The 17,983-nt window shown below is 36.4% G+C and overlaps 1 protein-coding gene across 1 annotated transcript in view; it reads right to left on the bottom strand.

Moving 5' to 3' along the window:
• LOC143249863 (macrophage mannose receptor 1-like) overlaps positions 1 to 10,274 on the bottom strand; it is a 118,814-nt gene extending 108,540 nt beyond the window's left edge. The window contains exons 1-3 of the mRNA XM_076500424.1: positions 10,080 to 10,274; positions 6,808 to 7,016; positions 135 to 309 (exon numbers count right to left, since the gene is read on the bottom strand). Of these exons, the coding sequence (XP_076356539.1) occupies positions 135 to 309; positions 6,808 to 7,016; positions 10,080 to 10,155 (460 nt within the window). The 5' untranslated portion in view covers positions 10,156 to 10,274. The remainder of the gene's footprint in view (positions 1 to 134; positions 310 to 6,807; positions 7,017 to 10,079) is intronic.
• Positions 10,275 to 17,983: the final 7,709 nt, after the last annotated feature.

The following is a 17,983-nucleotide window of genomic DNA, read 5'->3' as shown; positions in this document are numbered from 1 at the left end:
AGTCGAGTAAAACATGTAACGTTCATAACAAAAATTACAGTTTAAGTTGAGTAAAACATGTAACGTTCATAACAAAAATTACATTTCAAGTTGAGTAAAACATATAATGTTGATAACAAGAATTACCAACTTACCGGATTTATAATACATAAATACACATTTATCTTCTTGGTAGACTTCGTGATCTTTTGAATTCCAGTTTCTGTAGTCGGTCAAAGTTCCATCTGACCATTCAAACTGACCATCTACTCCCAAAGCGTGAAGACCGATCCAGTAAGTTGAAAAGGAATAAACTGTATTCCTTTTGATCTGTAAAGCATCGCTAGTATTAATTGGGATAGATAACTGGCAACTTTGAAATGACAAAAACATTAAACTTACTTTTACTTTATGTGTTTATATGTTGTAAACTTTCATTCGTCATCTCCTGCTTAATGTCGATTTTTTGAAGTAATGAAATCAAAAGACTTGTTTCATTTGGTTCTTAATTTTGTGTTAAATATTCTTCTCTTAATTGATGTTCAATATTTCGTTAAAAATCAAAAGTTTTAAGAAGTTCAAATTTTCTTTATTTAAAATAGTAGGCACATGTTTTCTGCGGCCATCTTGAAATCCTGTACGAATCTAACTTACGAGGGTGTCAAATGTTAAAGATTCGAGAATTTTACTTAAGTAGTTATTATGCAAAAAAATCTTAATAATAAAGACTAAGGTCGAACATGCCTTAAGAAGAATTTTACTTAAGTAGTTATTATGCAAAAAAAATCTTAATAATAAAGATTAAGGTCAAACATGCCTTAAGAAGAATAAAAATACAGTTTCAAGTGCAATAGTGTGATACAAAGTTATTAAAATTAATTTCAATAATACGTTCTTAGTAAATGAAAGACAGAATGAATTTTATTATCCAAAATAATGGACAATAAAATATTTTAATGTTTCATGAACGTGTAAAGTTACTAGGTGGTGAAATTAATGTTCAGATATCTTAATGTTTCATGAACGTGTAAAGTTACTAGGTGGTGAAATTAATGTTCAGATATCTTAATGTTTCATGAACGTGTAAAGTTACTAGGTGGTGAAATTAATGTTCAGATATCTTAATGTTTCATGAATGACGTTAAAGTTACCAGTTGGCGAAATGAATGTACAGATATCTTAATGTTTCATGAATGACGTGTAAGTTACTAGGTCATGAAATTAATGTTCAGATATCTTAATGTTTCATGAATGACGTGTAAGTTACTAGGTTGTGAAATTAATGTTCAGATATCTTAATGTTTCATGAATGACGTGTAAGTTACTAGGTTGTGAAATTAATGTTCAGATATCTTAATGTTTCATGAATGACGTGTAAGTTACTAGGTTGTGAAATTAATGTTCAGATATATTAATGTTTCATGAATGATGTGTAAAGTTAATAGGTGGTGAAACTAATGTTCAGATAACTAGAGGTCAGTTTCAAGGTTTTAATGTTGCTCATTCTCACCGTAACCATGACAGTAGCTGTTCCATAATATAGAAGTACTCCCTTCACTATTATCAGGTTGTTATCCAGTACATATGAAGGTAGTGAGATTACAAACACTGGGTCTAATACTAATAACTGAAACAGGTGACCATTAATAACTAACAGCTAGTTCACTATTTTGTTGTTGTTGTTTTTGTAAATACTTATGTTGACAAATTACACAATTCATAATGAAACACCTCCTTCGACTTGTTGCCTTTACTCTTCTATTTTGTTTCGTTTGGATGCCCTTGTTTTCTGTTTACTTCTCATCAGGAAACTCTTCAATGGGGTTTTGTCTCTTTTTATCATCTTCCTTATAGAATATTTGTAGAATATAGTAGAATTGCAGTAGACTCAAGAAGACCCCAGATTTAGCTCCGTTACGTTAGTTATGGGAGAATCAAAATACTTTAGTCAATTTTTTTTTCTCGGCTTAAATAGCCCTAAGGGACTGAAAAAACTTTGCACTCTGGAGGTATACATTACGTGTTAAAAACTTTATCCTGTGATAAAATAATAATAATAACTAAACTTAAAACGAAGCTATTAAAGCCATGAGTTTGCGTACTACCACTGAATCTACCATGGAAGGCCACTACCTCATCAGTATTTCTGTATCAAAACTGAAATTCTCTAACCAATAGTAATGAAACTATTCAAACAGTGCTCTATAGATAAGTACCTAAATATTAGTTCATATTTCAAAGCTCAACATTCAGATCAAATCCTTTGTTTCATCATTTAATTGGCAATAAGTGTTCTCATTGTAGCTGCTTAACATGTAATACTGAACACATATATTCATTTAGGCACTTACAATGCCATAATTAGTGCTTGATGAAGAATACAGCTGCAGACAATTATTCTTTTATCATGCAGATATACAGTCAGGGTCTCTGAGCATATGAAACTATGCGTTCCAATCCATTCTGCAATTTCAGTAGCAATTCCGTTATTGCTGACACTACTGTCTAATAAGACCTATAACTACACCATGCTTTAAGGAAAATAATTCTAAGTTTCAGAATCATTCCGCCTAAGATGAACATCATCTTTAGTAACAACAGATGTTAATGTACCAATCTTAGATTAGTTGGCCAGAAAATGGAAACCAAGGAAACTGTGCACCTTTTATTGAAACACAGATTGAGTCAAGTCTCTTACCATAGCAATAGGTCATCAAAAACTCTATCGCCACCAACAGTTTTCACTTCTGGACACAAGAGAACAAATGTTTCTGGTTCTAAATTGAAGCATGTATTTCGCACTTTCAGAGGCCCAGCATGGTTAGGTGGGTTAGGGCATTCGACTCGTAATCTGAGGATCGCGGGTCCGAATTCCCGTCGCACCAAACATGCTCGCCCTTTCAGCCGTGGGAGCATTTATGTGACGGTCAATCCCACTATTCGTTGGTAAAAGAGTAGCCGAAGAATTAGCAGTGGGTGGTGATGACTAGCTGCCTTCCCTCTAGTCTTACACTGCTAAATTAGGGATGGCTAGTACAGATTGCCCTTGAGTAGCTTTGTGCGAAATTCAAAAACAAACAACAAAATTTTCAGAAGTATCTTTCTCAGGTTTTCAATAGCAGGATCAAATTTTGAGTTCAAACGTTAAAGATCAACTTGTGTTGATTTAATCCTTAGCTTACAGTATAAATTGATGTATTAGCTTAATAGATGTTTCAGCAACTTTTATTCATTCTAAGACATGACAGAAGCAACACTAGTGATAATGATAGTTTTAATTACCTATAATTTGCTCACTTTGCCAGTGATTTTTCCAGCAGGAAGACAGGTGGATTACTGACCAAAATCACAGAGTAATACTAGAATTTCATCCTTCTTAACCAGAATAAGGTTTGAGCTACTTCTCCCAGCTTTCTGGACAGTCCATTGTTTGAACTTCTTTAGCACCACAATACATTGCACCAAAGCACTATACCTCAGACACTTCTGCTGTCTTCCCAACGTCAGATGACATTTCTATAGAAATGTGCGTTTGATATTGATTAGTCAAAGCTTACTTCTCATCGGGAAAGTTCTGACTATGTGTATATCTTTATAGTCACACCTAATTTATAACCATTCACCACAATAAAATCGCTGTTAACTGGATGTAATGGTGGTTTGATGCCGATTGTCTGATACATAGACAGCTCCTGATTTAAATACAAAATCCATCTTACGCCCTCGCATCTTTTTTAGACACATTACAATATTCACCCATCTCTAAGAGAGAGCTGAACTGGCCATTAAACCTCTTGGCATAAACTTTTCAATGCACTCATCCAAATCAGTGATCAGATACGACTTTGGTTCCATTACTTTCGAGGACTGAAGTAGTAGGAGACTATCAGTTGGTGAAAATGAATAACCATCCCTATCCCTATCTTACTGTGCAGCAATGGATGATAGTTAATTTGGAAGTAATCCAGATTTCTGCTCCACAAACCAATGCTTTAGTACTCTCTGTCAGGGCAATATCTGGGCAGATTCATTAGTGGCGTTTACTATGACATAGACACAATTGAATCTCTAACCAATTATCAGGAATCAGTGGAGCACTGTTACAGAGTTAGGATATAATAGTTTCTGGTATATTCTTAACAATGTTCGAACCAGCATCGTGCACCACTTAAAGACAGCAGTCTCTCTGAAATATATATATATATATATTTATTCTGTAACTGCCGCTGTAAAAGTCTGCCTGTATAACACCTTATTAAATTTACAACTTTGAACCTCATTATCACAAAAACTGTCTCCATTAAGATGTGAATGTCAAACCCACCTACATAATGTCTCATAGCCGCGTTATGTAATCTCTCTATGCATTTTTCTTCAAGAATATTCTAATGATAGATCGAAGCCATTACAAATGAAGCAGATCATCCAGATATCTGATCAACCTTTCAGTAGAACATTAATTTCTAGCCAAATAAATTCTCAGTTCCATATTATGTCAAACTTTTTGTTCAATTTGGCTACTTTGGTAACTTACCCCCTTATCATGGAGATTATCATAACCAATCAGTTGATGTACAATGTTTTATTTGCTAGAGGAACAGCATTAAGTGGCAGACTTCAACCACCAGAAGAAGCCTCCATCATGGAGATTATCATAACTGATCAGTTGATGTACAATGTTTTATTTGCTGGAGGAACAGCATTAACTGGCAGACTTCGACCACCAAACGAAGCCTCCATCATGGAGATTATCATAACCGATCAGTTGATGTACAATGTTTTATTTGCTGAAGGAATAGTATGGATTGACAGACTTCAGACCCGGCATGGCCAAGCGCGTTAAGGCATGCGACTCGTAATCTGAGGGTCGCGGGTTCGCATTCCCGTCGCGCCAAACATGCTCGCCCTCCCAGCCGTGAAGGCGTTATAATGTGACGGTCAATCCCACTATTCGTTGGTAAAAGAGTAGCCCAAGAGCTGGCGGTGGGTGGTGATGACTAGCTGCCTTCCCTCTAGTCTTACACTGCTAAATCAGGGACGGCTAGCACAGATAGTCCTCGAGTAGCTTTGTGCGAAATTCCAAAACAAACAAACAAGACAGACTTCAACCACCAGACGAAGCCTCCATCATGTAGAGTATTATAACTGATCAATTGATGTACAATGTTTTATTTGCTGAAGGAATAGCATGGATTGGCAGACTTCAACCACCAGAAGAAGCCTCCATCATGGAGAATATTATAACCGATCACTTGATGTACAATGTTTTATTTGCTGGAGGAACAGCATTAACTGGTAGACTTCAACCATCATAAGAAGACTCCAGAAATTTTCATCTGGTCTCAGGTGGCCTTGACCAAAGTTAGATTTAGGTTACTCTAATTATCACATGTTTGGAAGTCATAGAGATGCTAGCTTATTTAATTTTTGTCTTGTTAGATCTCCTTTCATCCATGTCTCCCTAGCAGTAAGATTAATGCTTAGAGAAAGAAGTCGATTAGCCATTTTGGATCCACCAAACTGCAGGATATCTTATTCTTCAATCTGTGGTTTCATCGTGAAAGAAGCCATAGATCCTAAATTAAAGCGTTGGCTAAACGCTAAACTCTGATACAGTCAGTTAATCTCTCAGACAATAGTCACTTCTCAGCGATTAACTCTTCCTCGTGGTAATAAGTTATTCGACTTATGTAAATCGTCGTGGCCTTAAGTTTTCAAACTCAATAATACGAGAGTAAGGAGAATATTTCAGTTGAGGAATGTTTTTCTCCTTTTAGAGTTAAACATCTGCCACGAATAAAATAAAATATATTTATAGTAACAGAATGACAAAAAGATGTGTTACTGAATAATATGATGTAAATTAGAAGGGACAATAACCTCAATGTTTCATAAATAATGTATGATTTATTAAAAGGCCGATTAAGTATTAGCTGATCAATAATATTATCTAAACCTTAATGTTTCAAGAATATGATCTAATATACCACGAAACTTCAAGTTTTAAGGAAAATTGTCAACATATTTCAGGGAAGAGAAAGGGAGAGTAGAACATAAGGTAAGTAAGATGAGCCTTAAGGTATTAAAAATATTATCAAAATAATTAGGTTTTAGATAAAACCTAAAATTTGAAGAATAATATGAAAATACGTAAGTAGAGGAACTTCTTAATATTCGAAGAATCATGCCTAAATTGAAACTGGTAGAATAAATCTTCAAGAATTATAATCTATTGGAGGGCAAAATATCTCCTATTCTTTCACTAATATTATCTAAGCTTACTCGTGAGCAGGATAGATATTTAGAATTATAAAAGTAAGATTTGAGTAAGTGAGAAGTAGAAACAAATGTTAGAAGTTTGTGAGGAACCGGAGAGACTTTATGGAAACCATATTAACTCTTCTAATTGTAAAGTTTTACTCCTATCTTCATTTATATTTAATTGAAATATACTCCCAGTCGTAACATCAAGACAGAAGTCAGTGTTATGTTTATAGACGTATTCAAACCAGCATTCTCAATTGTGTTAAAGAAACAAAATGACCGTGTTTATGCTGATATACACATAAAAATATATTATTTATAGATGTGATAAGATACATGTTTGTTTTATGTGGGTAAATTTATATTTCTTGGCTTCTTTCCCTTAAAGTAACTTTGTGAGGACAAAAGTTTGTTTTTATTTTGCTTGTAAAAAACATTCATAAGAAACGATTTCCTTGAAGAAAAAACTCTTACTTATGCTAAATGCAAAATTCTATCATCAAAATATTTTCCCAAGGTCCTCGTAAGAAATTTACATATCATTAAGTAAAAATCGTCACATACCAGTTGTACCAGAAATTCATTCTCTTCCTTCGAATGTATTGATACTAAATGAGCATTAAACAAGGCACAGTAGTCATCGGCCTCGTACCAGGATAACTTATCCCATTGACTTCCTGCATACAAATGGTAGCAAGAATCTGTCTTTTCATTGTATTCCCATTTCACATCTTTTTCATCAAGATCCTTACACTTGACACCCGATTCGTTTTCTGAAAAAAATTAAATCAGTATATTTTTTCTGACATAGCTGGTGCAAACAAAATTTTAAAAAATATATCTACTTACCACCTAACAAGGGAAAATATATCAATTAGACCAATCCACATTTAATATTAAACCACAAACTGTCATACAACTTGGAAGGTAATATGAATAGATCTGAATAAGAATATAATCTACACTAGTTTAAAATAGGTGAAATTAGTCACTGTTTAATTTTTGGCAAGACGTCCATAACGGTTTACAATATTCCAAATGAGTCCAAACTAATGGTTATTATAGAGAGATAATTACCTCGTTTCATTTCTAATAAATATGTCATTGAATATTTCCTAGCATTATACGGACTGATTGTTTGAAATTAAGCACAAACCTAAACAATGGGCTATCTGTGCTCTGCCCACCACGAGTATCAAAACCCGATTTATAGTGGTATGAGTCTACAGACATACAGCTGTGCCACTTAACATTCTACGAGGTCTGTTCAAAAAATACGCGGACTGTTTGAATTGCGCGGCTCCAGTTGGTTCCAGTGGAATCCGCTTGGTGTCGCTAGGTTTGCACAGATCAGCTAATTACGACGCCATTTCCCGATTGCAGATATCTTCATTTGTATATTAGCTACGCGGTTTCAAGTGAAGTGCGATTTTTTCGTTTGGCGGATTTCAGAATGAATGACCTGAAGGAGCAACGACTTCCTGTGACATTTTGTGTTAAACTTGGAAAATCTACGACTGAAACTTTTGCCATGCTTAACACGGCTTACGGTGATGTTGTTATGAAGCGTACGGCATGTTTCAAGTGGCATGAACGTTTTAAGGATGGTCGACAGTCCATTGAAGATGATGAGCGTCCTAGACGTCCTTCCACGTCAACTGACGACCCACACGTCGACAAAATCAACACTCTGGTACGAGCAAATCGACGTCCGACTGTCAGGGAGCTTGCTGAAGAGTGTGGGATATCAGTTGGATCTTGTTACGAGATTTTGACTGAAAAATTGAAGATGCACCGCGTTGTTGCGAAATTTGTGCCTCAGAACTCGTGAGTTTTTGGCCAAACACTCGATCACTGTTCTTCCCCACCACCCCTACTCACCTGACCTTGCTCCTTGCGATTTTTTCTTTTTTCCCCAAACTCAAAAGACCCTTGAAAGGAAGAAGATTTGAGACGATTCCCGAGATTAAGGCAAATGCGACGAAGGAGCTGGAGGACATTACAAAAGAAGCGTACCAGGACTGTTTCAACAAGTGGAAACACCGTTGGGATAAGTGTGTGCGTTGGGGAGGAGAGTACTTTAAGGGGTTCCAGACCTGTAACTTCTAAATAAAGTACATTTTGTTTTATGACGTCAGTCCGCGTATTTTTTGAACAGCCCTCGTATTACCGTCACTAGTAGCAACAGAGCACAATTTCATTGATTTGAGGAACCCGTCCAAAGTACCCCAAAATTATTTTTTTCAGTTACGTAATTTATTGAGTTCCAATGTATATTAAATGTATGACACAATTTATGATAACACAAGTTAATTTATTGTACTTAATACAATTAAAAATCATTTTCCAAATACCTGTAAAACTTATTTGAACATCTTGAATAATGTTAATGTCATCAGTAAACTTTACCACTTGTTTTTATCAGTATCAAGAACAAATCAAAGGTCAACTTTCCAAGCTTCCAAAACAATCCACTGCTAACAAAAGTCCGGTTTGACTCCATTAGCAAAACTAGTTCGCTATTCTTGTCCACCCACACTATAATCCAATAGACTAATATTTTTTCAACCCTGATCAATGTAGTTTTCTTAGCTAGTACTTTCCTTGCAAACTTCAAATTCACATTTTTCCCATTGTAATAATCAGTATTCTCAGGAAACACATTAGTATCTGAAGACTTTCTTCACGTTTGTTCATACTGACTTACATTTATGACACCACATTTTACTAAAGGATTTTCATAATATTATTTCATTAGACTCTCGACAAATATTCACCGCTACAGAAGTAAAAGTAGCTGGCCTATAATTTCCAGGGCAACTCTTACAACCCTGTTTAAAAGTAAAGTAAGATTACCTACTCTCCAATCTCGGGTAACTGTTTATTGTGACCACAGTGACTTATTATTTTACCTACCATGTTGACAAGGAATTACATTTGTCATAAGGCAATAATATAAACATATTATATTTTTTATTCCGCACCTTGTGTTATTTCAATCCCACTATATCAACCGTATACACAAATAGCGTTCCCACAAATTCTATTTCAACTGGCCTGATGAGCTATAGAATTGAGTAAAATATATCGTTGGCACTAAATGTAACGGTCATAGGGAGGTTGAAATACTAGTTTACACTCTTCGTCTCTCAAACCTTGTAAGGATTGTTTGTTTGTTTTTTAATTTTGCACAAAGCTAAACGAGAACTATCTGCGCTAACCATCCCTAATTTAGTACCGTAACTCTAGAGAGAAGGCAACTAGTCATCACCACCCTCCGCCAACTCTTTGGCTACTCTTTTACCAACGAATAGTGAGATTGACCGTCACATTATAACGCCCCCACGGCTGAAAGGGCGAGCAGGTTTGGTGTAACAGGGATTCGAACCCGTGACCCTCAGATTAAGAGTCGAACACCTTAACCCACCTGACCATGCCAGGACCAGCTCGTAGGAACGCGATATGTAATGTGGAAATATAAATGTCGAACATCAGTGTCTCATGAAAAACAATTTTATAATAATCACACTTCACTGGTAAATGAATTTCAGTTTTTATTATAACAAATGGTTTATAAAAATAGTTTTCCGACAACGGCCATGTTAAATGAACACGCAGTTTCTAAAGTCCTCTAGTTTAATATCTGTTTAGCAAATTCTAGACTTAGTCTATCTTAGTCTAACTTTCTAGGTTCAACTATAAGTAATAACTGTGAAACAATGTAAGACTGAACTGTCTAGGTTCACCAGCAGTTTTCAAATGTTTTTTTCATTCTTAATTTTTCCTAATAATTTTCTACATATATTAAACTTCCTACATTAAATACGGCTACTTACCTGTTGTTACTACATTCTGAACAAAGAGAATTACAAAAATGCACAGAAATATTCCACTTTTAACACCCTCGGTCATGGCGCATAAAGATTACATCACCATTAAACAAACCTTTAGCGTGTACAGTTTGTGTCCAAATATCACGGTGCACCTGTCAACCATAAAATGACTTGGACGTACTTACGTTACACAAACCTTTGTGTAATCAATATAAGCTTCTTCTCTCAGATAAAAAATAATAAAACACCCCTTATTTATCAAAATGGTTCCTGTGGGCCTTTATCCACCTGATAAAAACGAAATGTGAGTACGATAGTTCATGAACTAAATTAATAAGCACGTGGTTATTTGATTTTATATAGTTTTAAGGGGTCGCTATTACTAATAATACAACTTGTTTTTTGTTGTTTTTTGAATTTCGCACAAAGCTACTCGAGGGCTATCTGTGCTAGCCGTCCCTAATTTAGCAGTGTAAGACTAGAGGGAAGGCAACTAGTCATCACCACCCACCGCCAACTCTTGGGCTACTCTTTTACCAACGAATAGTGGGATTCACCCTCACATAATAACGCCCCCACGGCTGAAAGGGCGAGCATGTTTGGCGCGACGGGGATGCGAACCCGTGACCCTCAGATTACAAGTCGCATGCCTTGACACGCTTGGCCATGCCGGGCCAATACTATAACTATTCGGACATTATTCTTGTTTTTATTATGAGTATTATGTTAATACAACGTTTTCACCACTGAAATATCCTGTCTTTTTAGGTGTTATATCACAAATTTTGTATGCGTCGCAACCAAAATGCTTCTTTGTATAGTTACCAAGATTCGAATCTATGATTCCGGATACAGCCACTCTAACCACCTGCCTATCAAAACACCCTTTTGAAAAGCTTTGGCTTATCGATGCCAAGTGTTCAAAAACTAAATATGGCTCCCATTATTATGAAAAAAATTGATCAAAAGATATTAGAGGATAAACATAAAAGTTCTCCCGAAACAGAGGTGGTTCCTAAATTTAAAATCAATATAACAAACAATGTCAGTTAAAACGTTATTAATAGAATACATAAATTCTGATGAAGTGCATTATTAATCAGGTACGATTAGAGAAAAATGTAACACACATATAAACCTAGAATACAAACTTAGTTATGTAGTAATAAATACGTTTCAAGCATAATGAGTCACGTCAACGATAAGTGTTTGTGTGTTTTCTTAAGGTAAAGCCACACCAGGCTCTCTTCTGAGCCCATCGAGAGGAATCGAACCCCTGATTTTAGCGTTGTAAATCCGGAGTCATACCGTTGTACTAGAGGGGGCACACCAACGATAAGAAAGTAGAGCAGATTGTAAAATACGTTCAACAATATTACACAACATGTCATATAAACAATGTTTAACAATGTTATACAACATGTCATATAAACAATGTTCAAGAAGATCATGCAACATGTTATATACACAGTCTTGAACAATATTATACAACATTTTATACAAATACAAATACCAGTGATAAACTAGGTCCCTAAGGAAAGACAACTAGTCAACAGGGATAGCACACTTCACCAGAGAAAGTCAGCTAGTCAACAGGGATAGCACACTTCACTAGAGAAAGTCAGCTAGTCAACAGGGATAGCATACTTCACTAGAGAAAGTCAGCTAGTTAACATGGATGGCATACTTCACAAGAGAAAGACAGCTTGTCAGCAGGGATAGCATACTTCACTAGAGAAAGTAAGCTAATCAACAGGGATAGCATACGTCACTAGAGAAAGTCAGCTGGTCAACATGGATAGCATACTTCACTAGATAAAGACAGCTAGTCAACAGGGATAGCATACTTCACCAGAGAAAATCAGCTAGTCAACACGGATAGCATACTTCACTAGATAAAGTCAGCTAGTCAACAGGGATAGCATACTTCACTAGAGAAAGACAACTAGTCAACAGGGATAGCATACTTCACAAGAGAAAGTCAGCTAGTCAACAGGGATAGCATACTTCACTAGAGAAAGTCAGCTAGTCAACAGGGATAGCATACTTCCCTAGAGAAAGTCAGCTAGTCAACAGGGATAGCATACTTCACTAGAGAAAGTCAGCTAATTAACATGGATGGCATACTTCACAAGAGAAAGACAGCTTGTCAGCAGGGATAGCATACTTCACTAGAGAAAGTAAGCTAATCAACAGGGATAGCATACGTCACTAGAGAAAGTCAGCTAGTCAACATGGATAGCATACTTCACTAGATAAAGACAGCTAGTCAACAGGGATAGCATACTTCACCAGAGAAAATCAGCTAGTCAACACGGATAGCATACTTCACTAGATAAAGTCAGCTAGTCAACAGGGATAGCATACTTCACTAGAGAAAGACAACTAGTCAACAGGGATAGCATACTTCACAAGAGAAAGTCAGCTAGTCAACAGGGATAGCATACTTCACTAGAGAAAGTCAGCTAGTCAACAGGGATAGCATACTTCCCTAGAGAAAGTCAGCTAGTCAACAGGGATAGCATACTTCACTAGAGAAAGTCAGCTAATTAACATGGATGGCATACTTCACAAGAGAAAGACAGCTTGTCAGCAGGGATAGCATACTTCACTAGAGAAAGTAAGCTAATCAACAGGGATAGCATACGTCACTAGAGAAAGTCAGCTGGTCAACATGGATAGCATACTTCACTAGATAAAGACAGCTAGTCAACAGGGATAGCATACTTCACCAGAGAAAATAAGCTAGTCAACACGGATAGCATACTTCACTAGATAAAGTCAGCTAGTCAACAGGGATAGCATACTTCACTAGAGAAAGACAACTAGTCAACAGGGATAGCATACTTCACAAGAGAAAGTCAGCTAGTCAACAGGGATAGCATACTTCACTAGAGAAAGTCAGCTAGTCAACAGGGATAGCATACTTCACTAGAGAAAGACAGCTAGTCAACAGGGATAGCATACTTCACTAGATAAAGTCAGCTAGTCAACAGGGATAGCATACTTCACTAGAGAAAGACAACTAGTCAACAGGGATAGCATACTTCACAAGAGAAAGACAACTAGTCAACAGGGATAGCATACTTCACAAGAGAAAGTCAGCTAGTCAACAGGGATAGCATACTTCACTAGAGAAAGTCAGCTAGTCAACAGGAATAACATACTTCACTAGAGAAAGTCAGCTAGTCAACAGGGATAACATACTTCAATAGATAAAGTCAGCTAGTTAACAGGGATAGCATACTTCACTAGAGAAAGTCAGCTAGTCAACAGGGATAGCATACTTCACTAGAGAAAGTCAGCTTGTCAACAGGGATAGCATACTTCGCTAAAGAAAGTAAGCTAGTCAACAGAGATAGCATAATTCACTAGAGAAAGACAACTAGTCAACAGGGATAGCATACTTCACAAGAGAAAGACAACTAGTCAACAGGGATAACATACTTCACTAGAGAAAGTCAGCTAGTCAACAGGGATAACATACTTAACTAGAGAAAGTCAGCTAGTCAACAGGGATAGCATACTTCACTAGATAAAGTCAGCCAATCAACAGGGATAAGTTGTGTCACAAGATAAAAACATCTTGTAAACAGTACCCACCCTGGTCTTGAGAGTATCTTGTGTGATCAAATAATTGGATTTTACTCTCACTCTTATTACGCATACACTATCTCAAATTCTTTCGGTGGACACAGCAGATTGTTTAATGTGGCTTTGATACAAGAAAACACACATTATCTCAAAGTGCATTTTTGCAGCTAGGAGTTGCTAGCAGTGAATGTTTAGATACATAATTTGGGCATATAATTCATTAGTTTCCGCCATAAGATAATAATAAAATAATTCTACTTTGTTGTAATGTTTTTTCTTAAGCATCCTGTTTTTTTCATGCAGATACTAAACAGTGAATTACCTTTCTAAGAAATGTAATATCTTAAACAATTGTCGTTACCTTCTTTATGCAAAGAAGTAACAAAAGTAGCCCGTATGTTTGACGTCAACATTAATTAATGGCCAGGTGGGTTAAGGCGTTCGACTCGTAATCTGAGGGTCGCGGGTTTGAATCCTCGTCGCACCAAACATGCTCGCCCTTTCAGCCGTGGGGACGTTATAATGTTACGGTGAATCCCACTATTTGTTGGTAAAAGAGTAACCCAAGGGTTGGCGGTGGGTGGTGATGACTAGCTGCCTTCCCTCTAGTCTTACACTGCTAAATTAGGCAGGGCTAGCGCAGATTGCGCAAAATTCAAAAACAAATAAAAGAACATTAATTAATTTGTTACTCTGTTGTCTTTCGACTAAACATTAAAATCAAGTGTTTTTGTAAGCGATTTCTAAGTTAGATACAAAATACTAGTAATTAGTTGCATCTGCCAGAATGTTTGATCCCACTCCTTTATTGTTTATGTATTTGTGTTTGTTTATTTGTAGTTAAGAACAAAGCTACCTATTATATAAGTTAGAACGGCAGGTTTGGGTTGAGAAAAAGGTCGAAACGTTGTTCGCTCCTCTACATAAAAATTTTCTCAACCCAAACGAGCCGTTTTTACATAAATATTTTTCTCTGCAAGTCGGTTTTCTCGTTAGCACTGAAAGCTGCATATTAAGCAAGCACGTGTATCGAATTATCCAGAGTCAACATGGGTTATAACAATAAATTTTGCACAACCGACGTATCGATCTAGTCTTGAATCCTTAGTTATCGTGTTCGCAACTTACAGAATATGGAGAAAGTACTGTACATGCAGAATTTTCTAAATCCCTGTCTCAATAGGCGCTAATAAACGCCCTCTTTAACAACGCCCAATATAATGTTGGCCTTTGTAACAATGAACGTGATGCTCGATGTCGTAAAAGTATCGTGAAAATACTGCATTGCTTTTCACGAGTGGTTTTATCAACTAGCCGTTGTTTATTCGTGGTAAAAGAAAACAAAAGAAACCTTGAAAGCACTTAAGATATCTTGAAATAGATTACTCTGTATTAATAAAGTACAAGGGGCGTAAACTGTGATTCAATGTCTCAAATAATCGTTAGAACAAAACATGTTTCTATCTTGAGGCCGGTCGTTACATTTGTAAGGTTTTGTTGAAAGATATAGAATGTAGATATTACCAGATATTTAGGTTCACAAACAAATTACATAAACACTCGTCGTAAGTTTTTAAATACATGATTCTACAAATTTCTTTGTTTTTTTAATTTCGCCCAAAGCTACACGAGGGCTATCTACGCTAGCCGTCCCTAAGCGTGTAGTGTAATACTAGAGGGAGGGCAGCTAGTCATCACCACCCTCCGCCAACTCTTCGGCTACTATTTTATCAACGTATAGTGGAATTGACCGTGACATTATAACGCCCCCACGGCTGAAAGGGCGAGCATGTTTGGTGTGACAGGAATTCGAACCCGGGACCCTCAGATTACGAGTCGAATGCCTTAACCACCTGGTCATGTCGGTCCAGTACATAAGGCAGGAACAGCGCTTGATGCATTATGTGGGCCTGCAAAAAGTAAGAAATGAAACATTAAGATCTGACGAAACATCTTATAACGCCCCGTGACTAAAGGAGCGAACCAATCAAATGACAATAGCAGTTAATGCATTTACAGATAATTTAAAATTGGTTTGATTAAGCAAAATAAGCTATAACCGAGAAACATAAAATATGTACAAATCAATTTGTTGTGAAACAGTGTTTATTATGTTTTGTTCGTCATTTTAAGAACAACCTAGTTTTAATGTTTTTATTCATTCTTTGGAGTTCTTGAAATTTTTTTTTCTCGCCAGAACTTGAAAAAAAAACATTTATGATTAACTGTTATTATGAACACTGAAGATATTTTTGTGACAATAACCATGTAATTTTGTTGATGGCGTAACGTGGAGAGGGAAGTGTTCTATATCAAGTTTTAGTTAGCTGAAGGAATTTCCAGTATATTGACTTTTAAAATATCAGGTCATCCCATAAGCAATGTCCGAATTTTTAAAACAGAAAGTGCATCATCATTTCTGTCTTTGTAGAAGGTTTCAATGACTAAAGTAGTAGGACGTGCATAAAAAATGTTCAGACAAATAAAAGAAACTAACCCAACTCCACTTTTTGAAATCATTAATCAAATAAATCCTTATGAAGATGGATGTGTCTAAGGAACACATCAAACATATTATGTTTTATGAGTTTAAAAAGGCAATAGTGCAGCAGAAACTACGCGAAACATTCAAGGTGTTTATGGTGCGGAGTCTCTCAATGAAAGAAAATGTCAAAGGTGGTTTCAGAAGTTCAGATCAGGTGACCACAGATTAAGTGATGCTCCACGTTCAGGTCATCCTGTTGAGTTTAATGATAAGTTGCTGCTGGCTGCACTTGATGAAGATTGTGCTGTAACAGTTGAAGAACTAGCACACAAGCTTAATTCAACCCATTCAACAGTTCACCGTCATCTGCAACAGCTTGGAAAGGTGTCAAAACTTAGAAAATGGGTCCTCCATGATTTGGCAGAAGCCAACCTTAGAGCAAGAGTAGACATTTCCACTTCTCTGCACTCTCGTGAACGTAACTCACCTTTTTTGGACAGGTTAATGGCTGGAGATGAAAAATGGATATTTTATAAAAAAAATTTAAGCGCCGCAGACAATGGCTCAGTACAGGTAAACTAGCTAAATCACAGACCAAAATGGACCTCCACCCTATGAAAGTCTCGTTAAGCGTTTGGTGGGATGTTGTTGGCGTGATTCACTTTGAGTTGCTGCTACTCAATATAATGATTACATCAGACTTCTATTGTCAACAGTTAGGGCGTTTGAATGTTGTAATGATAGAAAAAAAGCCTGCTTTGATCAATCGTAAAGGTATCGTGTTACACCAGGATAAGGCACGACCCCATACAGCTAGGATCATATCTGTAAAGATTGAAGAGCTAGACTGGGAAAAACTTCCACATCCTCCTTATTCTCCAGACATTGCCTCATCTGATTGTCATCTATTCCGAAGTTTGCAGACCTATCTTGATGGAAAAGAGCTTGGAACACGTAAAAATGTCAAAACTACCCCCTCTGTATCATTTTCCTCCAAACCTCAAGAAGTTTACTGAAGTGTCATTTAGAAGTTTGTGAATCATTTGTAGAAAGTGATTAATAATAATGGAACACACATTATTGATTAAATAACATTAAAAGCGTTTGAAATCCTTTCTTTTTTCTGAACCTAAAATCGGACATTACTCAAGAGATGACCTGATATGTTAGGCCTATTATATTTTTAACACTACAGTCTTAATCTTGCCCATCAGGGATTTTAGAGAATTAGAAGAGTGTATAATAATATTTAATTAATTGAAACTAAGCATAAAACTACACGATGGGCTATCTTTGTTCTGCCTACCACGGGTATCAAAAGCCGGTTTCTAGTGGTGTTAGTCCGCACACATACCGCTCTGCCGCTAGAATACTATAGTAATAGTATTTTAACCACATGATGTTCATCATATCTGTTATCGACGACGCGTTTCGCTAAATCCAGAGCTCTTCAAAACATATGAGATACGACAAACACAGTACGGGTCGAATTACTATTTACATAGGCCATTAGTTACAACATGAAATTGTTATTTGTTGTCGAATAATTAGCTAATTTCATTCCAAAATTAACAAATAGAATCAAATAATGTGACATTCTTTGCAGATCACCCTTAACTTTAATAACTATTATGTAGATTAGTTTCCTTAAAGTATTTATTGAGTTTAGCCCGACTTGGTCAGGTGGGTTAAGGCGTTCGACTCGTAATCTGAGGGTCGCGGCTTCGAATCTCCGTCGCACCAAATATGTTCGCCCTTTCAGCCGTAGGGGCGTTATAATGTCACGGTCAATCCCACTATTCGTTGGTAAAAGAATATCCCAAGAGTT

The sequence above is a fragment of the Tachypleus tridentatus genome, chromosome 4 (assembly GCF_004210375.1).
Source record: "Tachypleus tridentatus isolate NWPU-2018 chromosome 4, ASM421037v1, whole genome shotgun sequence".
Classification (NCBI taxonomy): domain Eukaryota; kingdom Metazoa; phylum Arthropoda; class Merostomata; order Xiphosura; family Limulidae; genus Tachypleus; species Tachypleus tridentatus.
Note: the sequence above shows the minus strand (reverse complement) of the source record. Positions and strands in the feature narration are given on the sequence as shown.